The sequence below is a fragment of the Polypterus senegalus genome, chromosome 16 (genome assembly GCF_016835505.1).
Source record: "Polypterus senegalus isolate Bchr_013 chromosome 16, ASM1683550v1, whole genome shotgun sequence".
Classification (NCBI taxonomy): Eukaryota; Metazoa; Chordata; class Cladistia; order Polypteriformes; family Polypteridae; genus Polypterus; species Polypterus senegalus.
The window spans coordinates 6,358,198-6,377,713 of record NC_053169.1 but is presented as its reverse complement, the minus strand read 5'-3'; the positions used below and the strand labels follow the sequence as shown (position 1 = coordinate 6,377,713).

The 19,516-nt window shown below is 41.6% G+C and overlaps 1 protein-coding gene and 1 non-coding gene across 4 annotated transcripts in view; both read right to left on the bottom strand.

The window, feature by feature from the left end:
* The window catches only part of tmem178 (transmembrane protein 178), a 57,815-nt gene extending 41,987 nt beyond the window's left edge, over positions 1 to 15,828 (bottom strand). The window contains exons 1-2 of one of the 3 annotated variants that reach the window (XM_039738351.1): positions 14,369 to 15,828; positions 7,634 to 7,747 (exon numbers count right to left, since the gene is read on the bottom strand). In XM_039738351.1, the coding sequence (XP_039594285.1) occupies positions 7,634 to 7,747; positions 14,369 to 14,780 (526 nt within the window). In that variant the 5' untranslated portion in view covers positions 14,781 to 15,828. Of the gene's footprint in view, positions 1 to 7,633; positions 7,748 to 9,857; positions 9,929 to 13,461; positions 13,622 to 14,368 lie in introns of those variants that run through there. The other 2 variants (XM_039738352.1, XM_039738353.1) reach the window with 2 other exon arrangements.
* Positions 3,965 to 4,078, bottom strand: LOC120517050. Its single transcript, XR_005630974.1, has one exon. It is a non-coding gene; the product is annotated as a U5 spliceosomal RNA (small nuclear RNA).
* Positions 15,829 to 19,516: the final 3,688 nt, after the last annotated feature.

Below are 19,516 nucleotides of genomic sequence, written 5' to 3'. Positions count from 1 at the left end.
TATACAGTGTGTGTGTGTGTATATATTATATACAGTGTATATACTAGGGGGGCTTTGCCCCCTGCTCGCTTCACTCACCAACCCCCATCTTTGGTTTTCCGAATACACACTTTTACATTTTTTTTTTTCTGTGAATTGTTGCCATTTCATTAGTTTCACTTTTATTTCAGAACTTCTGTAAAAACAATGTTTGGAATCTTTCAAGTCCCAATATGCTGAATCTTTTTAAATGAGTTCAGTGAAACGTGTTTAATGACTTTTGTACCCTAATTCAGGACAGGTTTCTCTGTTTGGAATTTCAGCACAGACAAAACGATCTTCATCATCAGCAGCAGCTAATTTTTTTTTTTTGCAAAGTAACCAATAAATGCACGTGAGGTAAACCACGTTTTTGAAATTCTCTGACTTAAACTTTAAAGCCGTACAATATTTACATACTGTACTTCTGACATGTCACCTGTGTCCATATATTCAATCTCTATTCGCTGTTCCGTTATCTCTCCGACTAATAATTTCTCTTTCTTTGTGCTAATGCGATCTTTACTTTCTTTATTTTGACACCGTCGTTTCTTTCTGCTTTCATATTCTGTCTCATCTTGCTCTGCATGTGTTTCACGTCTACGGTTTTTTGTTTTTTTTTTGAGTCTTTTGAATTCCAGTTGTCATTTTCTCTAACCTGCTCTGCATGTGTTTGGCCCCCTCGTTTTTTAACCTCTTTATAACGTTTTCTACTCTTTGTCTTTTATTTCTGACCTCGCTTTATCCTGCTTTTGTTTCAATGACACCTGGTCCGTGGTGATTTTCCCTTTTTCGAGTAATAGTTTCCATTTGTTTGCGCTCCTGCGATCTTTACTTTCTTAAAATTTTCCTACTTTCATATTCTTTAACTTTCTCCACATTGTGTATCGCGCTGGTTTTCTTCTGGGGCCTTTCGAATTCCACTGCTTTCATAATGTCTAACCTGCTCTGCATGTGCTTAGCGCCAACGTTTGTGAACGTCTTTATGAAGTTCTCCTTTGTCTTTTAATTCGGACACCGATTGGACTGTTTGTTTTCTTTTTTTTCCCAACTCCACTTGTTCCGGGCTGGTAATTACTTTCCTTATTTTCTGAGTTTGTACCTCGATTATTCTTTTTCTTCTTTGCTCTTTTTTCTCTCCAACGCTTTCGAGTCTCTTTTCCCTGCGCTGCTTTCTTCTTCGCTTAGTCGTTTACGTGTCATTTATAACGTGTTGTCCTTATACGCTTTATATGCGCTGAGAGCCCTGGATCTGTGTGTGCAGCCTTTACACGACGGAGTGTGTTGCTGCCTGTGCTCTTATTTGGTTGTAAGTATGGCATGTCTTGCAAGAATTTCATGTTCCACGTCATCGCGAGACGGTCCTGAGTCAACCTCTTGGCACAAAGTCTCACGTTTAAGGTTCCCGTGAGACGCTCCGTGGCCAGTCTCTTTCATCTCACAGGTCTTTTAAGTGTCTTCCGTGATCTTAACGTGAAGATCACGTCTCATCTCCCGTTTATATACGTATATATGTATATATATAATACACACAACACAGAGTATATCTCTCTATTATAAAAAAAAAATCCTGGGACAAGATGTACGTTTTTCAGAGAGATACTTTCATGTCCCGCGTATGTCCTGTGTATACCCTACACTACACTACTGCATGTAACCAAATAAACAGAGAAAAACAGACATGTTTAATAAGGTATGCAAGGCATTTTGTAATTAAATACAACAGAAGCACATGCCTGCAAAACAAATCTAAGTGTCAAAAATCAAATCATATTCCTAATAAGCAGGAAATGTCAAATATTCAACCTTGGGAACAGAATATTAAACGGGACTCGTCCTCACTCAAATCAACTTTTAAATTTTCCTGTTTGTACTTTTTCAGTTTCTCAGGTTAGGTGCATTGGCAATCTTGAATTGTCGTGTGTGTGTGTGTGTGTGTGTGTGTGTGTGTGTGTGTGTGTGTGTGTGTTGCCCAGAGGGGACTGGGTGGTCCCGTGGCCTGGAACCCCTGCAGATTTTATTTTTTCTCTCCAGCTGTCTGGAGTTCTTTTTTGTTTTTTCTGTCCTCCCTAGCCATCGGACTTTATTCTTATTCTATGTTAATTAGTGTTGTCTCATTCTGATTCTTACTTTGTTTTTTTATTTCTTTTCTTCATGATGTAAAGCACTTTGAGCTACATTATTTGTATGAAAATGTGCTATAGAAATAAATGCTGTTGTTGCTGTTGTGGGTGTGTGTGCCCTGCAGTGGGCTGGCGCCCCATAGACATAGAATTACTAGACGCCGCATGACCAGCAGCATCGTACGTCAACGTCGCCGCCATATTGCGAGTGGCACTGCTGTTGAGTGAGGTAATGGATAAAGACGCCTCACGCATGTGCTGCTTGGGATTACAAACCGCTGGACTCGCCAAAGCAGATTCCGGGGGATTACATTTCATAGGTAAGGCTGAACAATTGTTTTCATTATATTTGGCCATTAGAAAATCCCATTTTATAATCTTAGCACTCAAGGTCACCTTACAATAAAATTAAACAACATTAGTAAAATTAAAACAAGAGAACGATAAATCAAAAAGCAATAATTAGTAAACAAACAAAGATAACTGGCAGTAACAGTGAAAAATTCACAATTGATATGCCAGTTTAAAAAGATAAGTTTAGAGGGCAGTTTTAAAATGTGTTATTGAGTCGAGCTGACGGATATGAGAGGGAAGAGAATTCCTGAGTTGAGGAGCACCAGGAGAGACACTCGAGCTCACACAGCACTGAGTCTGACGTGTGGCACAGAAAGTCGAGCTGCAGATGAGGATCTGAGTGAGGAGAGGAGTGAAGTCTGGAGGAGATCAGCGAGGTGTGGAGAGATTTAAATGTTCAGAGCGGGATTGTGTGTCGTATTCTGTAGTGACGTTGAGAGAGAATCAGTGTGACGTGTTCAGTGGATTTACAACAGCAGGTTATTATCCTGGCAGCAGAATTGTGAAGAAGTTGTAAGCGATGGATACGTTTTTATGGGATGTCAGATAGAATAACATTACAGAAATCTATACGTGAGGTGACTCGGGCATTAACTGATACTTTAGTACTGTGTTGGGTACGAACAAGAAGAAGTCTAGAAATGTTTCGGAGATGGAAGAAGGGAGAAATGTTACTTATACGGGAGGAATTATTTAACAATAATAATTATTATTATTATTTAATAATTGCCACTATTAGTGTATAAATGGATATAAAAAATTGCATTTAAACGATTCGCCAAAATCTGTTGTATGTAAACGATGCTGTTTTAAACGTTATTGTTTTTGCATCAGATAACCCGGTTTTCACGTCTACCTGTATTAGTTTAAATGGCACTTTTGCGAGTATGGCGGACGCGCTGACGTATCGTGTCGACTGGGCAACACAGCGAATGCGGCGCCTACCTATATATGTCTATGTGGCGCCCAGCTTGGGTTTGTTCCAGCCTTGCACCCTGTGCTGGCTGGGATTGGCTCCAGCAGACCCCCGTGACCCTGTGTTAGGATATAGCGGGTTGGATAATGACTGACAACATCGTTTATGGCGCTGTCCTTCTTTAACGTCTCCGATGGCAGATTTTGGTGGTTTCCAAGTGTAGCAATTGATATTTAATGACTGACGTTAAGGCACAAGCACTATGTAGGATGTGATGGTGTCACCAAGTTAATTTTTTATACACAGACTAGTAATCACATTTTAGAGATGCGCAGAGTTGAGAAGTTTTTGTTAAGATATACGAAACAAAATGTATGTACACAAGAAAGCGTAGTTCGAGAATCGCAATGGAAAAACAGCCATTTTAGGAGACAACATGGTAGAAATAGACAAGAAAAGAAAAACAGATCTAGGTATAAAGTATAATAATACTTATTAGAGCTGTTAATATACACAAACCACAGCAAACATCTAATTTTATACAATTTCAGAAAGCCTCGCTTTCGCAAGGCATCAAAAAATTATGTAAACTCTTTGATGCTCCTCTCCACGGAAATCTTTAGTAAAAGGCGAAAGATTTATACGAGCTGAAGAGAAGCCAGAGTATATACTCGATACCTCAATACGCAGGCACCCCTTTAACTTCCACTCGTCTCTAAAAGTTGGGACTTTTGTGGAGTTTGTCAAACGAAGTGCAACTAAACATTTCCTTTACGAAGATTTCCAAACATTCAAGGTTTGACTGATTGAAAGTGATTTCTTTCCTTATAAAATGATACGAAATATGAACATTTTTCGCCGATGTCTCATGGGTATGCAAATTAATGATCATTTTCACGCCCACTCCTCCCACGTGCCCAGTAGAGTGCAACTACAGTCCTTCGTCTTCCGCCCGATCTCAGCTTCCGTGTTTGCCGCCGTGCTGATCCGAGCAGCTCGAGGCGCTCCGCTGAACGGTCAATCCGAGTGCACGTTTAGGTCACTTCATTTACTCCAATAACCGCCACACAATCCGAATGTTAACCATAATGTTAAGAAAAGCCGCATCATTTATAAGACGTGAAGACGTATACGATTTGAAACAATCACTAATAATAAGCCAAATCAAATAGGCTTCCACGAACTTCTACCATTCACCGCTGGACCCACACCTTTCAGAATTAAACCATATCACAAAGCAATTGAATCTTCTGCCTTCTACTTCCACGTTCAACCAAACTACTTGTGCCCACCTGCACTCGCAAAACACGTGTCTAGTTGTCTCCCTCACCCCTGGGTACAGTCTGGTCTTGAACACATTTTTGTCTGTGACAAATCCTGTCCCTCGCACCATCATCCAGGTCAAGTCCTTTAAAGTATTTCCCAGCCCTTTTGGCTGCACCCCTTTCCATACACCCGCTTCAGATTTTATTGTCAGTCTCTGCTCCTCCTGCATTGCACGCCTAACAGCGTCATACGAGTCCTTACACATAAAGTGAACACCTTGAACAGGACAAAGAGTTGAAAGTGTTGACTTGGCTTCCAGATTCCCCAGATCTCAATATGATTGAACATTTGTGGGATGTTCTGGAAGAACAAATCCGATCCATGGAGGCCCCAACTCACACCCTACAAGACTTAACTGATCTGCGGCTGTCGCCTTGGCACGGGATACCACAGGACACCTTCAGCGGTCTTATGCCTTGGTGGGTCAGAATTGTTTCAACAGCACGAAAGGGACCTACACAGTGCTAGGCAGGTGTTTTTTAAATGTACACACACACACATCATATTCACACAGATAAATGCTTCACCTTAAATAAACGGTGCTGCACACGTAATTTGAAAGAAATAAACTTGGCACTCAAATACGCCATGCGCTGAATCTTCTAGTCGATAAATAAGTTTATATCTTGTAGCAGCTGACTAACGTGTTCCAGATTTTAAAAGCATAAATTGCAAAATACAGTATATGGAAACCTATAGCTAAAGTTTTAAATTTGAAAGACAAACATTTTAAAAACTTTGCCTTAAAACAGTAAGGCATTCTTGGTTTTCTGGTCCCTAGTATGAAGAATCCATGCTGTGATGCGCGGTGTCGTTTCAAATCCGGGGATTCTCACGTGACATATTGTGACGTCCGGCAGGCGTGATAGCTCTACATTGAAATTCTCGGGGCTTAAACGCAGCAACACATTTTAAAGCGCAAACGTTAGTAGCGGTTATGTTCTCAGTCTTTATTTTATTTATGTGATAATCCGTTAAGTAATGGAGGATGAACTGGTAATTTTACCAAGTGTTTTAAAAACAAATCTTCAGAAAGGGAAATTCCAAATAAACGCCACACAAAAGGTTATTCAGGGAGAAATAAGCACTGCAGCATCTGTTCACGTAAATACAGCACTATATACTGCTTAAAGAAACCTCAGATGTAACTTAACATAAAGTAAGCCAATCAAGTTATTGTGCCATATAAGACAGCAAATGAATGATGAGACAGATTGCAAGACTGGTGTAAGTGGAAAACAAGCAAGCGTCAAAACTCACAAATCGAGAACGCGTAATAATGAAGGCAAATCTGGAAATAAAGTCAAAAAAGGGAAAGTTAAGTCAAAGCAGAAAACAACAAAACAAGAATCGCAAAAGGGTTGTTGGACGTGGAAACTCGGACAGTGAATTTGCACACAAAGACGAACTTTTAACTCACTAAGTTGTTAGTGTCAGCGTCACAGCCTTTGTGACTCCACCCATAATGACGACATCGACGTTTTACTAACTACTTCTTGTTTTGGCTGCTCCCGTGAGGGGTCGCCACAGTAGACGATCTGTTTCTTATCTTCTTGTCCTCCTCATCTTGTTCTGTTGCACCCACCACTTGCCTGTCCCATCTCACCACATCCCATAAACCTTCTCTTAGACATTCCTCTTCTCCCCTTACCCGCCAGCTCTATCCTTAGCACCCTTCTCCCAATATACCCAGCATCTCTCCTCTGCACATGTCCAAACCAACACAATCTCGATTCTCTTGACAAACTGTTCAACCTGAGCTGACCCTCTAATGTCCTCATTTCTAATCGTGTCCATCCTCGTCACACCCAATGCAAATCTTACCATCTTTAACTCTGCCACCTCCAGCTCTGTCTCCTGTGCCACTGTCTCCAGCCCGTATAACATGGCTGGTCTCACCACCGTCCTGTGGACCTTCCCTTTCACTCTTGCCGATACCCGTCTGTCACAAATCACTCCTGACACTCTTCTCCACCCACTTCACCCTGCCTGTACTCTCTTCTTCACTTCTCTTCCACACTCCCCGTTACTCTGTAGCTACAAAGGACTGAATGAAGGGTCTAAATACTTCTAAGAAGGTAAGATGCCAGTTTTTGATTTTGAATACATTTGCAACCCTGGGATAAACTGCCAAAATCCAGGTGTGCAAAGCTTGTAGAGATTTACCCCCAAGTAGACTCGAAGCTGGATTTGCTGCCAAACGAGTTTCTGTGAAGAACTGAATCATCTTCTTCTTTCAGCTGCTCCTGTTAGGGAACACCACAGTGGACCATCTCATTCCATACCCTCCTGTCCTCGTCATCTTGCTCTGTCACCCCCATCACCTGCATGTCCTCTCTCACCACATCCATAAACCTTCTCTTGGGCCTTCCTCTTCTCCTCTTCCCTGGCCACTCTATCCTTAGCATCCTTCTCCTAATATACTCATCATCTCTCCTCCTCACATGTCCAAACCAACACAATCTCGCCTCTCTGACTTTGTCTCCCAACCATCCAACCTGAGCTGACCCTCTAATGTCCTCATTTCTAATCTGTCTGTCCATCCTCATCACACCCAATGCAAATCTTAGCATCTTTAACTCTGCCATCTCCAGCTCTGTCTCCTGTCTTTCTGTTAGTGTCTTACCAACAAGACTTTAAAATACCAATGCCCGTTAAAACCAAAATGGATACAATAAAATTTATAACAATCTAAACCTAATACTATAGATGGAAAAAACACAAAGAATTTCTAGCTTTCAAAAACTTCCAAAGGAAACTCTCAGAAGGACAGAAATCTAATAATAAATGAGCAAAAAATGAAATAGAAATCACACTTCATCACAGCAATACTGTATATTTGTTTTCATTGATCTGTGGTTCTCCTCTGTCAACTGATGTTCAACCGCGTACTTACGGAGAAGATGCCACTCATCCTGCTGAATCGTTTTTGTGAGATTAAATGGAATATTCCTCAGTCGTAGGGGCTGTGAGAAGTGGTACTTCACCGACGTGCACCTCTGGGCGATACCTGAAGGAAGGAAGGAACACATTTGCTTAGATTGGAGTAAACTCCATATGTGCAAAGTATATAATTATTCAACCTAAAATCTTTTATCAAGCACATCTGTCTCATTTTAAATTGTCCAAAATGTTTCCAGGGCAGGACCCAACCTGCAAACGTTGCAATCGAGCTCCAGCCTCACTGGGCCACATGCACCAAATTAACATTCTGGACAAAAATCTTTGCATGTCTATCAGGCAGCCTCGCTGTCACAATCATTCCTGACCCATTAACAGCTGTGTGTGGTGGGCTCACAGAGGGGCTTCAAGGGCAGAATGACAAACAAACTGTAGCGGCCTTTACTTCGCTATTGGCGCCGAGACTTATCTTGCTCAATTGGAAGAATCCTAGCCCACCGCTCTTAAGTCAGTGGGTAACTGGAGTTATATACTACTTGAAACTGTAAAAAAAATCAAGTTCTCACTTAGTGGATCTCTTCAAAACTTTTAAAAAACCTGTCAGGATCTGATCAATAACATTTTAGAATAAACTTTTATTGGGGAAAAGGATTCTCTTCCCTCTCTTCTACTCTTAACGCTTTACTTGGGCTGCTGGCCTTCCTCTCTTTCTCTTGGCTGGAGGTTGAATTGAATTTAGTTTGTTCAGTTTGACTTGTATGACCCAGAGCACACTGCGGGAGGCCCCCCTCAAAGCCTGGATATGATTTGTATGGAATGTTACCTGCTTTTCATAAATTTGAAAGAAAGAAAGAAAGAAAGAAAGAAAGAATTACAGTCAATGTAATGGTCACGAGTTCCACACAGGTCATGTTTAAGAGTGTGACAATGTGTGGTTGACGTAGAAGTTCATTTCAATCACGGTGGTCTCCGTTATAGGAAGGGGTAGTGATCACTGACATTTAATAGGCTGACTGCTTCAGGATAAAAGCTGTTCATCAGCCTGGTGCTGTGGGCATGCAGGACTCTGAAGTGCCTGGCAGAGGAGTGAAAATGCAGTGGCCAGGGTGGGTTGGATCTCTGCAAACATTCTTTGCTTTTCTGCTGCAGCGGGTGCACAAGATGTCTGCCAGTGGTGGTAGCAGAGTGCCAGGAATTCTCCGTGCCGTTCTGATGATAAACTGGAGCGCGGTATGGAGAAGGCTGATCAGGCACATTGACCCAACATAGAAGTGGGGGAAGAAGAAGAAGAAGAATTCCACCTCTGTCGAATCAATATCTTTTCACGAGTTTATTGTGCAGGGTTTCTAAAACGGTCCACCTTTCCTGGGATGTGGGTGCCAATTTCTGCCTGAATGCCATCTTGTAAACGACTCCATAACGAGTTAGGACAGCTCATGAGTCCTCCCAAATCCTGGTAAAGTTAGGAGTTCCATAATGAGGACAGTTTTTTTTTTTTTTTTAAGGTGTTTCAGCCTGAGATTTTTAAGCCAGTTAGGACTGTTTTGAACTTGATAAATCTGGGCACTCATGCTTTTTTATTCAAGAATTTTAACTGCACAGTTTCTTAATTACCATAATCTGTTTCATTTAATGAATGTATCAATCACGTCCACGGTTAACACACGTTTGAGGTCAAGGAGTGCATTGGTGGAAAGTAGGAATCAATTCAGGGCAGAACTCCATTCATGCAAAGGGCCAGTCTGGAGATGCCAAACAAAGTAAACTGCTTATCAAATGGGGAAAACATGCAGACTCCACACAGAGGATGGTCAGCCTGGGATCTGAACTCTGGTCCTAGGAGGTCTGAGGCCACATCACTAACAAGCGAGCCTAGACTGCAGTGACTCACCCGGTGGGGTAGCACAGAACTCTGAGCCCCATAGATACATAGATAGATAGATAGATATGAAAGTCACTATATAATGATAGATAGATAGATAGATAGATAGATAGATAGATAGATAGATAGATAGATAGATAGATAGATAGATGTGAAAGGCACTATATTAGATAAATACTTTATCAATCCCCAAGTGGAAATTCACATATTCAAATTCACATATAAGCAGTCCCTGTAGGCCCGTTCCTCTTAAAAACAAAGTTTTCATTCCAGGCATTGAGGGGGACCTACTGTAGTGTCCTAAACCCCCACTCCCCCGTGATGCCCAGGGGCTCACCTCCGAAGATGATGGGATGAATGTCAAGTGGTCACAAAGCTAATCAATCACTCGAGTTATCCACATTTTTCTCTTCTTTTCTGCCACAACTCAGGATTTTGATATATTGAATTGTCAGACCCTCCTCTATCTGACTTTGGACCCTCCAAGTGTTGTGTGATGTTCTAGTAAAAAGATCATTCCGCTTCTTGTGTTCTGTGAAACAGGCCGTGTTCCACCACATGCACAAGCTTGAAATCCGACGCCCACAGAGCAAATGAGTAATCAGGCTGATGAGGACGTGTGCTTCATTTGAAGTCCATGTAAAATCGCAGAACAAAAAATAGCTGTAAATAACTGGCCCTGATCCATTTATCACCAAGTGTTAAACAGGACATTCACTAAAATGACCTCATTTTAACACGCGCTGCACGGAGGACTACGTTTAGACCTCATGGGTGGCATGGTGACGCAGTGCTTAGTGTTTCTGCTGCTCGACCTTGAAGCTGCGCCTTGACTTTACTTGTGTGCAGTTTGCATGTTCTGCTCATGTCAGTGGGACACAATCTGCCGCGGGGATCTGCTGTGCTGGGCTGCTTAGTGTAACAGCGCTTTTCATACACGGATCCTGGGTTGTTTTGTTTTTTACAATCTCGCAGAATCGGTTTATGAGTCTATTTAATTATTTAGCAGCAAATTACAGTTTATAGCGAGTGCTGCGTTTTGACTGGTGAATTGTCTACAGAGTAGATGTACGGGTTTTGTTTGACTGGGGAATACTGAGGCTCATTCATTTGCTCAAAGTGGTGACAAGTGCAAGAAAAAGTTGCCCAGAATTACCATGCTGAGTGGCTCCTTTAATTCAAGAAACACGAAATTCATCCTTAGGAGCGCACGTCTCAAGTGCCTGCTGTAAATGTGCTATTTGGTGGCAGAAGGTTCAAGTCCGCTGTACCCCAATAATATCCATCTGCAGAGCCAGAGCACTACACGTCACCGGAGGTCAGTTAAAGACCAGCCATTAACGTTAAGGGTTAGTATGGCTAGCGTGTAGGATAAATGATTAAGGTTAGGGCTTAGTTTTGTTAAGTTTAGGGGTTTGATGTGATCAGCATGGCAATCAATTTGATTTGTGACGACCACGTTCATTACCAGACATAAGGTGATGTCACTTCCGCCCTGAAACTGCTGGAGTAGACCTGTGGTGACGATTCACCAATTAAAACACAGCACTCGCTACTGCCCGCCCTCTCCGCTTTGACGGGTGTTGCGGAGTAAAATTACGGGCATAAATAAACAAATAAATAATATTCAATGACACGTGTATTTGTTTACGCACTCATTTCACGCTCTTTTTTATTCATTGTCACATAGTACTTTTTTAGGCATGCATTTATTTAATTTTGTCTGAAATATTCCTCCATTTGTCGTTGTATTTGTAGTAATATATAGATGAGAGTGTTAAAATCCAATATGTCCGAGAGAAAATTGTATATTTTCAGAAACGGCAACGTGCTTTTCGGTGTTGTGAAAAAGCCCACGAAGTTTGCAATGCAGAGTTTAATAAATGGAAAAAGAAGTTAGGAGTAAATCAAATAATAGAAGAAATTATCCTGTATGGGTTACAGGAAAAGAGGGCAAGCGAGAAAATGCCAAAAATGCAACGTAAACTAATTAAAGAAAATATGTGGTGGGAGAGGAGTGAATGAAATGTGGTGGGAGAGAAGGAAACGTGTCAGGACATAATAAGCGAATAAGCATGGAGAGACGTTTATGGAAATTTGAACAAGGAATCTCGGTATGTGCAATCGGAGAAAGAAAGAATGGCGAATAGTAAGAGAGGAATGGATGGTAACAGCTAGGAGCAAGTGAATAAATGTTCTGCTGAGAAAATACCACAATAAGCAAGAGAAAAAGAGGCCAGGACTCTTTAGACCAACTCATTTGTTTTCAGAGCATTTAAAATAAAAAAAAATAATATATATATATATATATATATATATATATATATATATATATATATATATATATATATATATATTAGTGATGACTGGCAACGGTCTCTCACTTAGACCAAGTTGTGTGTGGTAATAAAGCGAAAAAAACACAAAAATTAAATGTAAGCAAAAATAAACAAACGATAAAGTGTTTGGTCAAAGTAATGGAGTTTTTTTGGTTTTTTTTTTTACAAAAAAAGGTCATTGGTGCTCTGGTCATGATTTAGTAGAGGGCATGGGGGCAGAAATGTGTGAAAAGACGGACATTTTGGTTTATTTTCAGGTAGGTTACATTGGGAATTTAAAAAAGGTACGAGGAGATTTAATTCCACCTAATTAAAATATTACAATCTTGGTGCCGTGCAAGCAGCAGTCTTTTTACAGAAGCTCCGTATGTCTCACTGTTTTTCTTTTTTCATTCTATTTATGAATTCACTTATCACTTCTTTTTCTAATTATTTTTTTAAAGAGCCTCTATTCCCCTGCGGACAAATAAAGTTCTCTAGATATTCTGGACGGGAACGAACCGTTCGGTCCAACAAAGCTCGCCAATGCTCTCCTCGCAAGAACATCAAGTCGCGTTTTGAGGGTCCCTAAAGTCCTGCTGTCCACCACATTACGTAGTCCCTTATTCCACGCACCTCCGGGTCTAAATGTGAAAGTAAAGCCTCTGAAGGGCAGTTTGCGTTCAGTTTTGGATGCCGAAGGTTCAAAAAGCCATTGAAAAGTCGAGATTTGCTGCCTGCCACAAAGAGAGAATGGGTTGGTTTTTGTATAGGTTTGAATTGTGAAATAAAACAAGACTTTGTACTTAATTGCGAAGAAATAAAAGAAATGGTTTTCCCCTGGGTGCTCCGGTTTCCTCCCACAGTTCAAAGACATGCAGGTTAGGTGTATTGGCGATTCTAGATTGCGTGTGTGTGCCCTGCGGTGGGCTGGCGCCCTGCCCGGGGTTTGTTTCCTGCCTTGCGCCCTGTGTTGGCTGGGATTGGCCCCAGCAGACCCCCGTGACCCTGTAGTTAGGATATAGCGAATTGGATAATGGATGGATGGTAATGTATATTTTTTAAAAGATAAAGATACGGTGAAAAATAAATACAGAAAAAAGTAATATGGAAAGTAAGATGTACTCTAAGCAAAAAAAAGTTGTGTTTTTTGTGCTGGAAATGGCAAAAGTGAGTCTAAAAAAACAGAACAAAGATGACGTGGAAGTCGCCTCTCAGAAAATATATATATTTGTTATGTAAATTATACGGTTATGATGTTTTCCTTTAAAGGAAGTTTGGAATAAGACTTGCATCTGTTCTCTTTTAATAACCGGTGAAAAAAAGACCGAAATAGTATACAGTCTAATTGACTGTAATTTCAAATTTTGGAATAAAATGGATTAGAATTAAAAATATATATATATATTTATCCATGTAAATCAAAAGTTTATTAAAAACTGAAATAATTTAAAATCAGAATGAAGTTATAACAACAAAATTCTAATCACTGACTGCGTTCTTTTCACTGTGCACACCACAAGCCGCTCGCATCTCCTGACGGTTATTTGACAGTCATTTAACCCTTAAAATTACGGCCACATTTTTCACAGTATACTGTAAGGGTCACATCATTAAACCTACCCGTCCAATCATCTTCCTAAGTCGCATATCCAAGGCTGGGTTGCGGGGAGCCCTCGCCCATCCCAGACGGCATCTTCAGCAAGGCAGGAACAAGACCTGGGCAGGACGCCAGTCCATCGTGGGGCTGAAAATATGGCATCGCCAATTCACCCAACCTGCATGTCTTTCAATTGATAGAAATCAATTGAAAAAAAAAAAAACACGCGCATGCGCCGGATCGACCAAGCGCACTCAGCGTTCAGTTCATTAAAATGAGCTGACGGGCAGATAAAAAGTGAAGAATCGATCAGTTTATAGTCACTTTCTTGAAAGTTTAGAATCGGTAATGGAGTGTAATTAAAAAACACATATCGTTTTAAACCTGATGCTAGGCATGACATGGATTCTTAACTATAAGGAATAACCGTTCAATCAATTACGCGCCCGCCTTAGGGCGCCGTCACTCAAGGGGTGGGGTGTCGCTTTGGCAAGTCAGGGTGATCTAGGAACTGGGCAGTGTGCGGGGGGCATCACATTCCGCCCCCAAATCCGTCCTTAAAGTCTAATGATACTGAAAGTGAGCTATAGACACGGAGGTGGTAACTAAAGAGCCCCCCGCCGACAGGGCTCCATAAGGGCTTCGACTGCACTGCATGAAGGTGTCATTTAATGAGTATCTGTACGTTTTCAGGACAAACGATTTCTTTTCACGTTTATTTACAAACATTTGTTTTCCAAAATTGAGCGGCCAGACTCATAGAGCATGGGAAAGGCGCTATATAAATGTATTATGTATTAGAATGTATTGATCATTTCCAGAGGAGTGTATGACATTCTTTCGCTCAAGATCTTTCAGCTTACATGCACTTCTGCCAGAACATCCACAGAGCAGCTCGTTAACGGACCCTTCCTGCCACGGTGCCCTTACCCTTGGAGATGAGGTTGTCGATGTCCTGGTCAATGCCCAGGTAGTAGCATTTTCTCCACAGTCCGGAGTAGGTCGAGAACAGCGGACGCCCGCACTCGGATTCCAAAACTCCTAATCCCAAAATGGATCTCCAGTTGTCCAGCAGGTCGTCCTCCCTGCTCCCGACGGAGATCGGGCTTAACAGGCTGAGCCTGCGCGGTGGGTCCCCGCTCTCCCGGAGCGGCAGGTGATACACCGGCATCAGACGACTCTTGTGCTCGTTCGAGTCGGCGCCGTGCAGCTCGCACTGCTCCTTGTGCTTCCTGGTGTCCGTCTCGTACCAGTGGTCCGTGAAAATCGCAGTCACCAGCAGGATCAGAGAGCAGACACTCATGGACAGACTGACGGCGGTGATGAGCGCCTGCTTCTCCATGTTTGTGGCATCCGCGCGGACTTCGGTCAAGGTGAACACATCGCGTCCTTTTTTGGGTTGCGGTTCAACAGCCCCGAGGGGTGAAGGAGCGCCTGACTGGGAGAACTGGGCTGGAGGAGATGCATGAGAACTGCTTGTCTATTTTCGCTGATCCACATGCGGGGATCTTCCACGGTAAATTTTCGTTTACTGTCTGTTAAAGCGCGACCCCGTTTTCAGGAGACGAAGACACGGCAGATTCCAGTTAACGGAAAGAACTCAAAAAAATAAAATAACCTTGAAAATGAAATGTCCGTGCAAGCAAAAAAAAAAAAAACTTCAGCGACTGGACCGGGGCTCAATCACGCAGCAATGACCTGCCGTGGGCTTGGCATGGAGCTCCGTGCCGTCTCGCATCGCCGTGCTGACCTACCAATTGTCACTGCGCTTCGGTCGTGGCATCTACTGGACTGGACCCGCGAAAACGCCGACCATCTGTTTGTACCGAAAAACACGTGGGCTACGGCAAAAAAAAAAAAAACATGTCAGCGCGTCCAGTGCAGCCAATTAGAAGGAGGATAACACCCACCCATTTACCAAATCCACGAATCCACTCACTTCGTTTACTTATGTCACTTCCTCAAATAGACAGCCTAACACAGGCTAATATTTTTGCCAAATGAATCAAAATAAGTGAATTTTACAGGATTTCTCATGTTGGATCCAAATATATAACCAGACTTTAATTTTAGTTAACTCACAATTAATGTATATGTTCTCTATACTCTCACTCCTTCAGTTATTAGGAACGCCTCCTTCGCCATACAATTATCTAATCAGCCAATCCTGTGGCAGCAGCTCAACGCCTACAGTCCTGCAGATACGGGTCAGGAGCTTCAGTTCATGTACACATCAAACACAAGAATGGAGAACAAATATGATCTCAGTGATTTGGAGCGAGACATGTTAATTGGTGTCAGGCAGGCTGCTTTGAGTATTTCTGTAACTGCCAATCTCATGAGATTTTCACCCGCAAACTCATCTCAACAATTTACTTAGAACGGTGCCAGTGAGGGGCAGTTCTGTAGACTGAAACGCCTTGTGGATGAGAGAGGGCAGCAGTGAATGGTCAGACTGGATCAAGGTGACAAAAAGGCTATGGTAACTCAGATAACCGCTGTGTACAGAGAATCTCAGAATGCAAAACATGTCGAACCTTGAAGCGGGTGGGCTACTGCAGTAGAAGACCACCTTGGGATGCAAAACTATACAAAACAGCTGCAATGCTATGAAGATACAAATTAAAGAACAGCTATTTATCAAATATTATTAACAAACATCCATTTCACAAATATATTACTTTTACTGAAATAAAAAAAAATAACATTATTACATGAGCACTATGACGTCTAACATTAGAGCACAAAGGCTTCCAACATTTTAAACAATTGTTAAACAATAAGAAGGGCAAGTAAATGACTATGAATAACATCTTATAAGTAACAAAATCCAGAGGGTAAAGATAACCAAAAATGTCCATGAATCAGACTTCTGTAATAATAGCAAATATTCACATTGTAGTTCATCATCAGTGCCAGACAACTAAAAACTAAAGGCACATAATTTTCACAACTCATTATGCAAACATACTCTGAAGAAGGGAAATATACAGAAAAAAAACCAAAGGCACTTCGCAAGCCAAGCATCTACAAGTCTGATTAACGGACCTCTCGCTCATTTGAAGGGCACTGAATTGAAATTAAGTTCCAGTGTTCCCATTAATCCCACTCTTTAATTAAATTAACATCTCATTAATCCCTCTAAGCCTGAGAAGTGCGATACAAAGGAATAAGTAAAAATATTCTAAAATCCCAACAGAGTATATAAAACATATACTGTATTACAAGCTTACATATATATGATCCTTCTATATTTGTACTCAAAAGTGATGGCCACAGGCAAAGACTGAATAATCCATTTCCATTTTACAACCTGCTGAATCCAAACACAGGGTCACGGGGGTCTGCTGGAGCCAATCCCAGCCAACACAGCGCGCAAGGCAGGAACCAATCCTGGGCAGAGTGCCAACCCACCGCAGGTCTGAATAATGAATTCATCAAAAGACCATCAAAACTACAAAACCTGCATCAGTTTATAATGTTGGAAGCCGTAGTGCTCATGTACGGTAGCTCTGAACCGCACAGTGAACAAAATTATGGGATGGCCCTTATCTTGTTCGCACAAGGTACTTTCATGTACGTACAAGACAAAGTCAGATTTAAATACAAAGTGCACTTCGGACTACCTAATGACACCTTTACCAAGGCTAGGGTGCTTCAGTTTGACGTCACTTCTATCGCTTGTAGTGTGCAGATATTAAAAGCAGATGGAGGCCTAGACATATATAGATAGACGCCGCATTCACTGTGATGCCCAGTCGACACGATACGTCAGTGCGTCCGCCATATTGCGAGTGGCAAAAGTGCCATTTAAACTAATACAGGTCGACGTGGAAACGGGGTTTGCTGATGAAAAAACAATAACGTTTAAAACAGTATCGTTTACATACAACAGATATTGGCGAATCGTTTAAATGCAATTATTTATATCCATTTATACACTAATAATGGCAATTATCAAACTTTATTAAATAATTCCTCCCATATAAGTAACATTTCTCGGATTGCCTTACTGCAGTACTTTTCTGCCTCACTCCGCGCTGTCCGTGCAACGCAGCCACAGAGAACTTAAACAACTCGGCACATCCATATAAAAACGACAAGGGGTGAGCTTTCTTGAAGGCTTTTACTGGACGTACCTCGTTGTAAACTGAAGTATATACAAAAGAAACATACAGGTATTAACAGGAGTCCAACTAAAGACAATAAAGAGTGATTTACAAAGCAATACATAGCAGACAGTGTACATTAAACAATAAAGCTTTAAAAGACACTCACAAGGCGAGTGATTTCCATGGTTGGATCAAGACAAAGAGAAACGCGTAGACAGAGGTTCAAATTGCTGCGTACCACAACTAACCAGACCCAGGGGTTTATATACCCTAAAGATACGCTTCGGACGTGACCGAAACAAGAGATAAAGGGGTACCTACATGAGACACATGGGGTGTATTGTATTCAAATGTTTATTATGGGACCTACGTGCTTTACGTGAGTTTCATAGACTTTTACAGCACCACTGTGAGTGTGGGACGTGACTGACTGGTATGTTAATAAATGAGAAGATGAAGGGGGAGCACAGTTCAACAAATAATAGCTAACAGCTAACAACATGTGGGGCAGAACAGTACTGAAGTATCAGTTAATGCCCAAGTCACCTGACGTATAGATTACTGTAACGCTATTCTAGCTGGCATCCCATAAAAACGTATCCATCGCTTACAACTTCTTCACAATTCTGCTGCCAGGATGATAACCTGCTGTTGTAAATCCACTGAACACATCACTCCGATTCTCTCTCTTCACGTCTCCTACAGATACACAACACAACATTTAAATCTCTCCACACCTCGCTGACCTCCTCCAGACTGGCACTCCTCTCCTCACTCAGATCCTCCTCTGCAGCTCGACTTTCTGTGCCACATGTCAGACTCAGTGCAGTGTGAACTCGAGCGTCTCTCCTGGTGCTCCTCCACTCGGGAAATCTCTTCCCTCTCATATCCGTCAGCTCGACTCAATAACACATTTTAAAACTGCCCTCTTTTCAAACTGGCATACCAATTGTGAATTTTGCACTGTTGCTGCCAGTTATCTTTGTTTGTCTTTCTTTTAACAGTGAAAAGATACACTGAATGACAAAAATAAACAATGTTATTGTATACAAATTTACAAATTGGCTTAATAATTTCACTCATTCCTCTCTCAATCTCTCCTCACACACACACACACACACACACACACACACACGCACTATGGTTACTTTAATGTATACAGGATAGGATCTAAAATTCGTGAAACAGAACCGTCTTATGTAGTTTTTTCCGTGTGTTGCCACTCTGTAATTTGAGAGGATTCAGTCTGGCAATGTGGTGCAGCCTCAGTTTGTGGAAGACAGACACAACTAAAGACATGAGCATCAAATGATGGTTGTCAATTTCAAACTGTGTTTCCTCGATGTGCTCCTTCATCTGAACCAATCTCAGCCTGAACAAACTGACTGATCAAAGATACACTGACAGCTTGCCCTAAGGCCGACTGTCGGATAACACGCTCAGCTACTTTGACCACCTTGACTGGACCATCAGAAGAAATCATCAAACCTCCATTGATTTTTAATGTTAGCGAGTGGTAGCTTTGATAATATGACGCCGGTACAGCATCTGTTACCAAACTAGCACGGCACTCGTCACAGGACAGCTTTCTCCAAATCCAGGGCTACCTGACCTCCCACTGCTTCCTGAGGTGAATTTCTTTGGGAAACCTTCAAAGTTTGAGAAATGTTCACAGCTAACAATTTAGTTAGTGACTAAATACATTTAAGCAAAACGTTGTTAGGAGGCTCACTTGAGCTCATAAATGCATAGCTTTGTTAGCTTAGCCTGGTGTAGCTAAAGTTAAGATTATAAAATGAGATTTTCTAATGGCCAAATATAACCAAAACAATTATTCAGCCTTACCTATGAAATGTAATCCCCCGGAATCTGGTTTGGAGCGTACAGTAGTTTGAACAATCCCAAGCAGCACATGCATAAGGTATCTTTATCCATTACTTCACTCAACAGCAGTGCCACTCCCAAT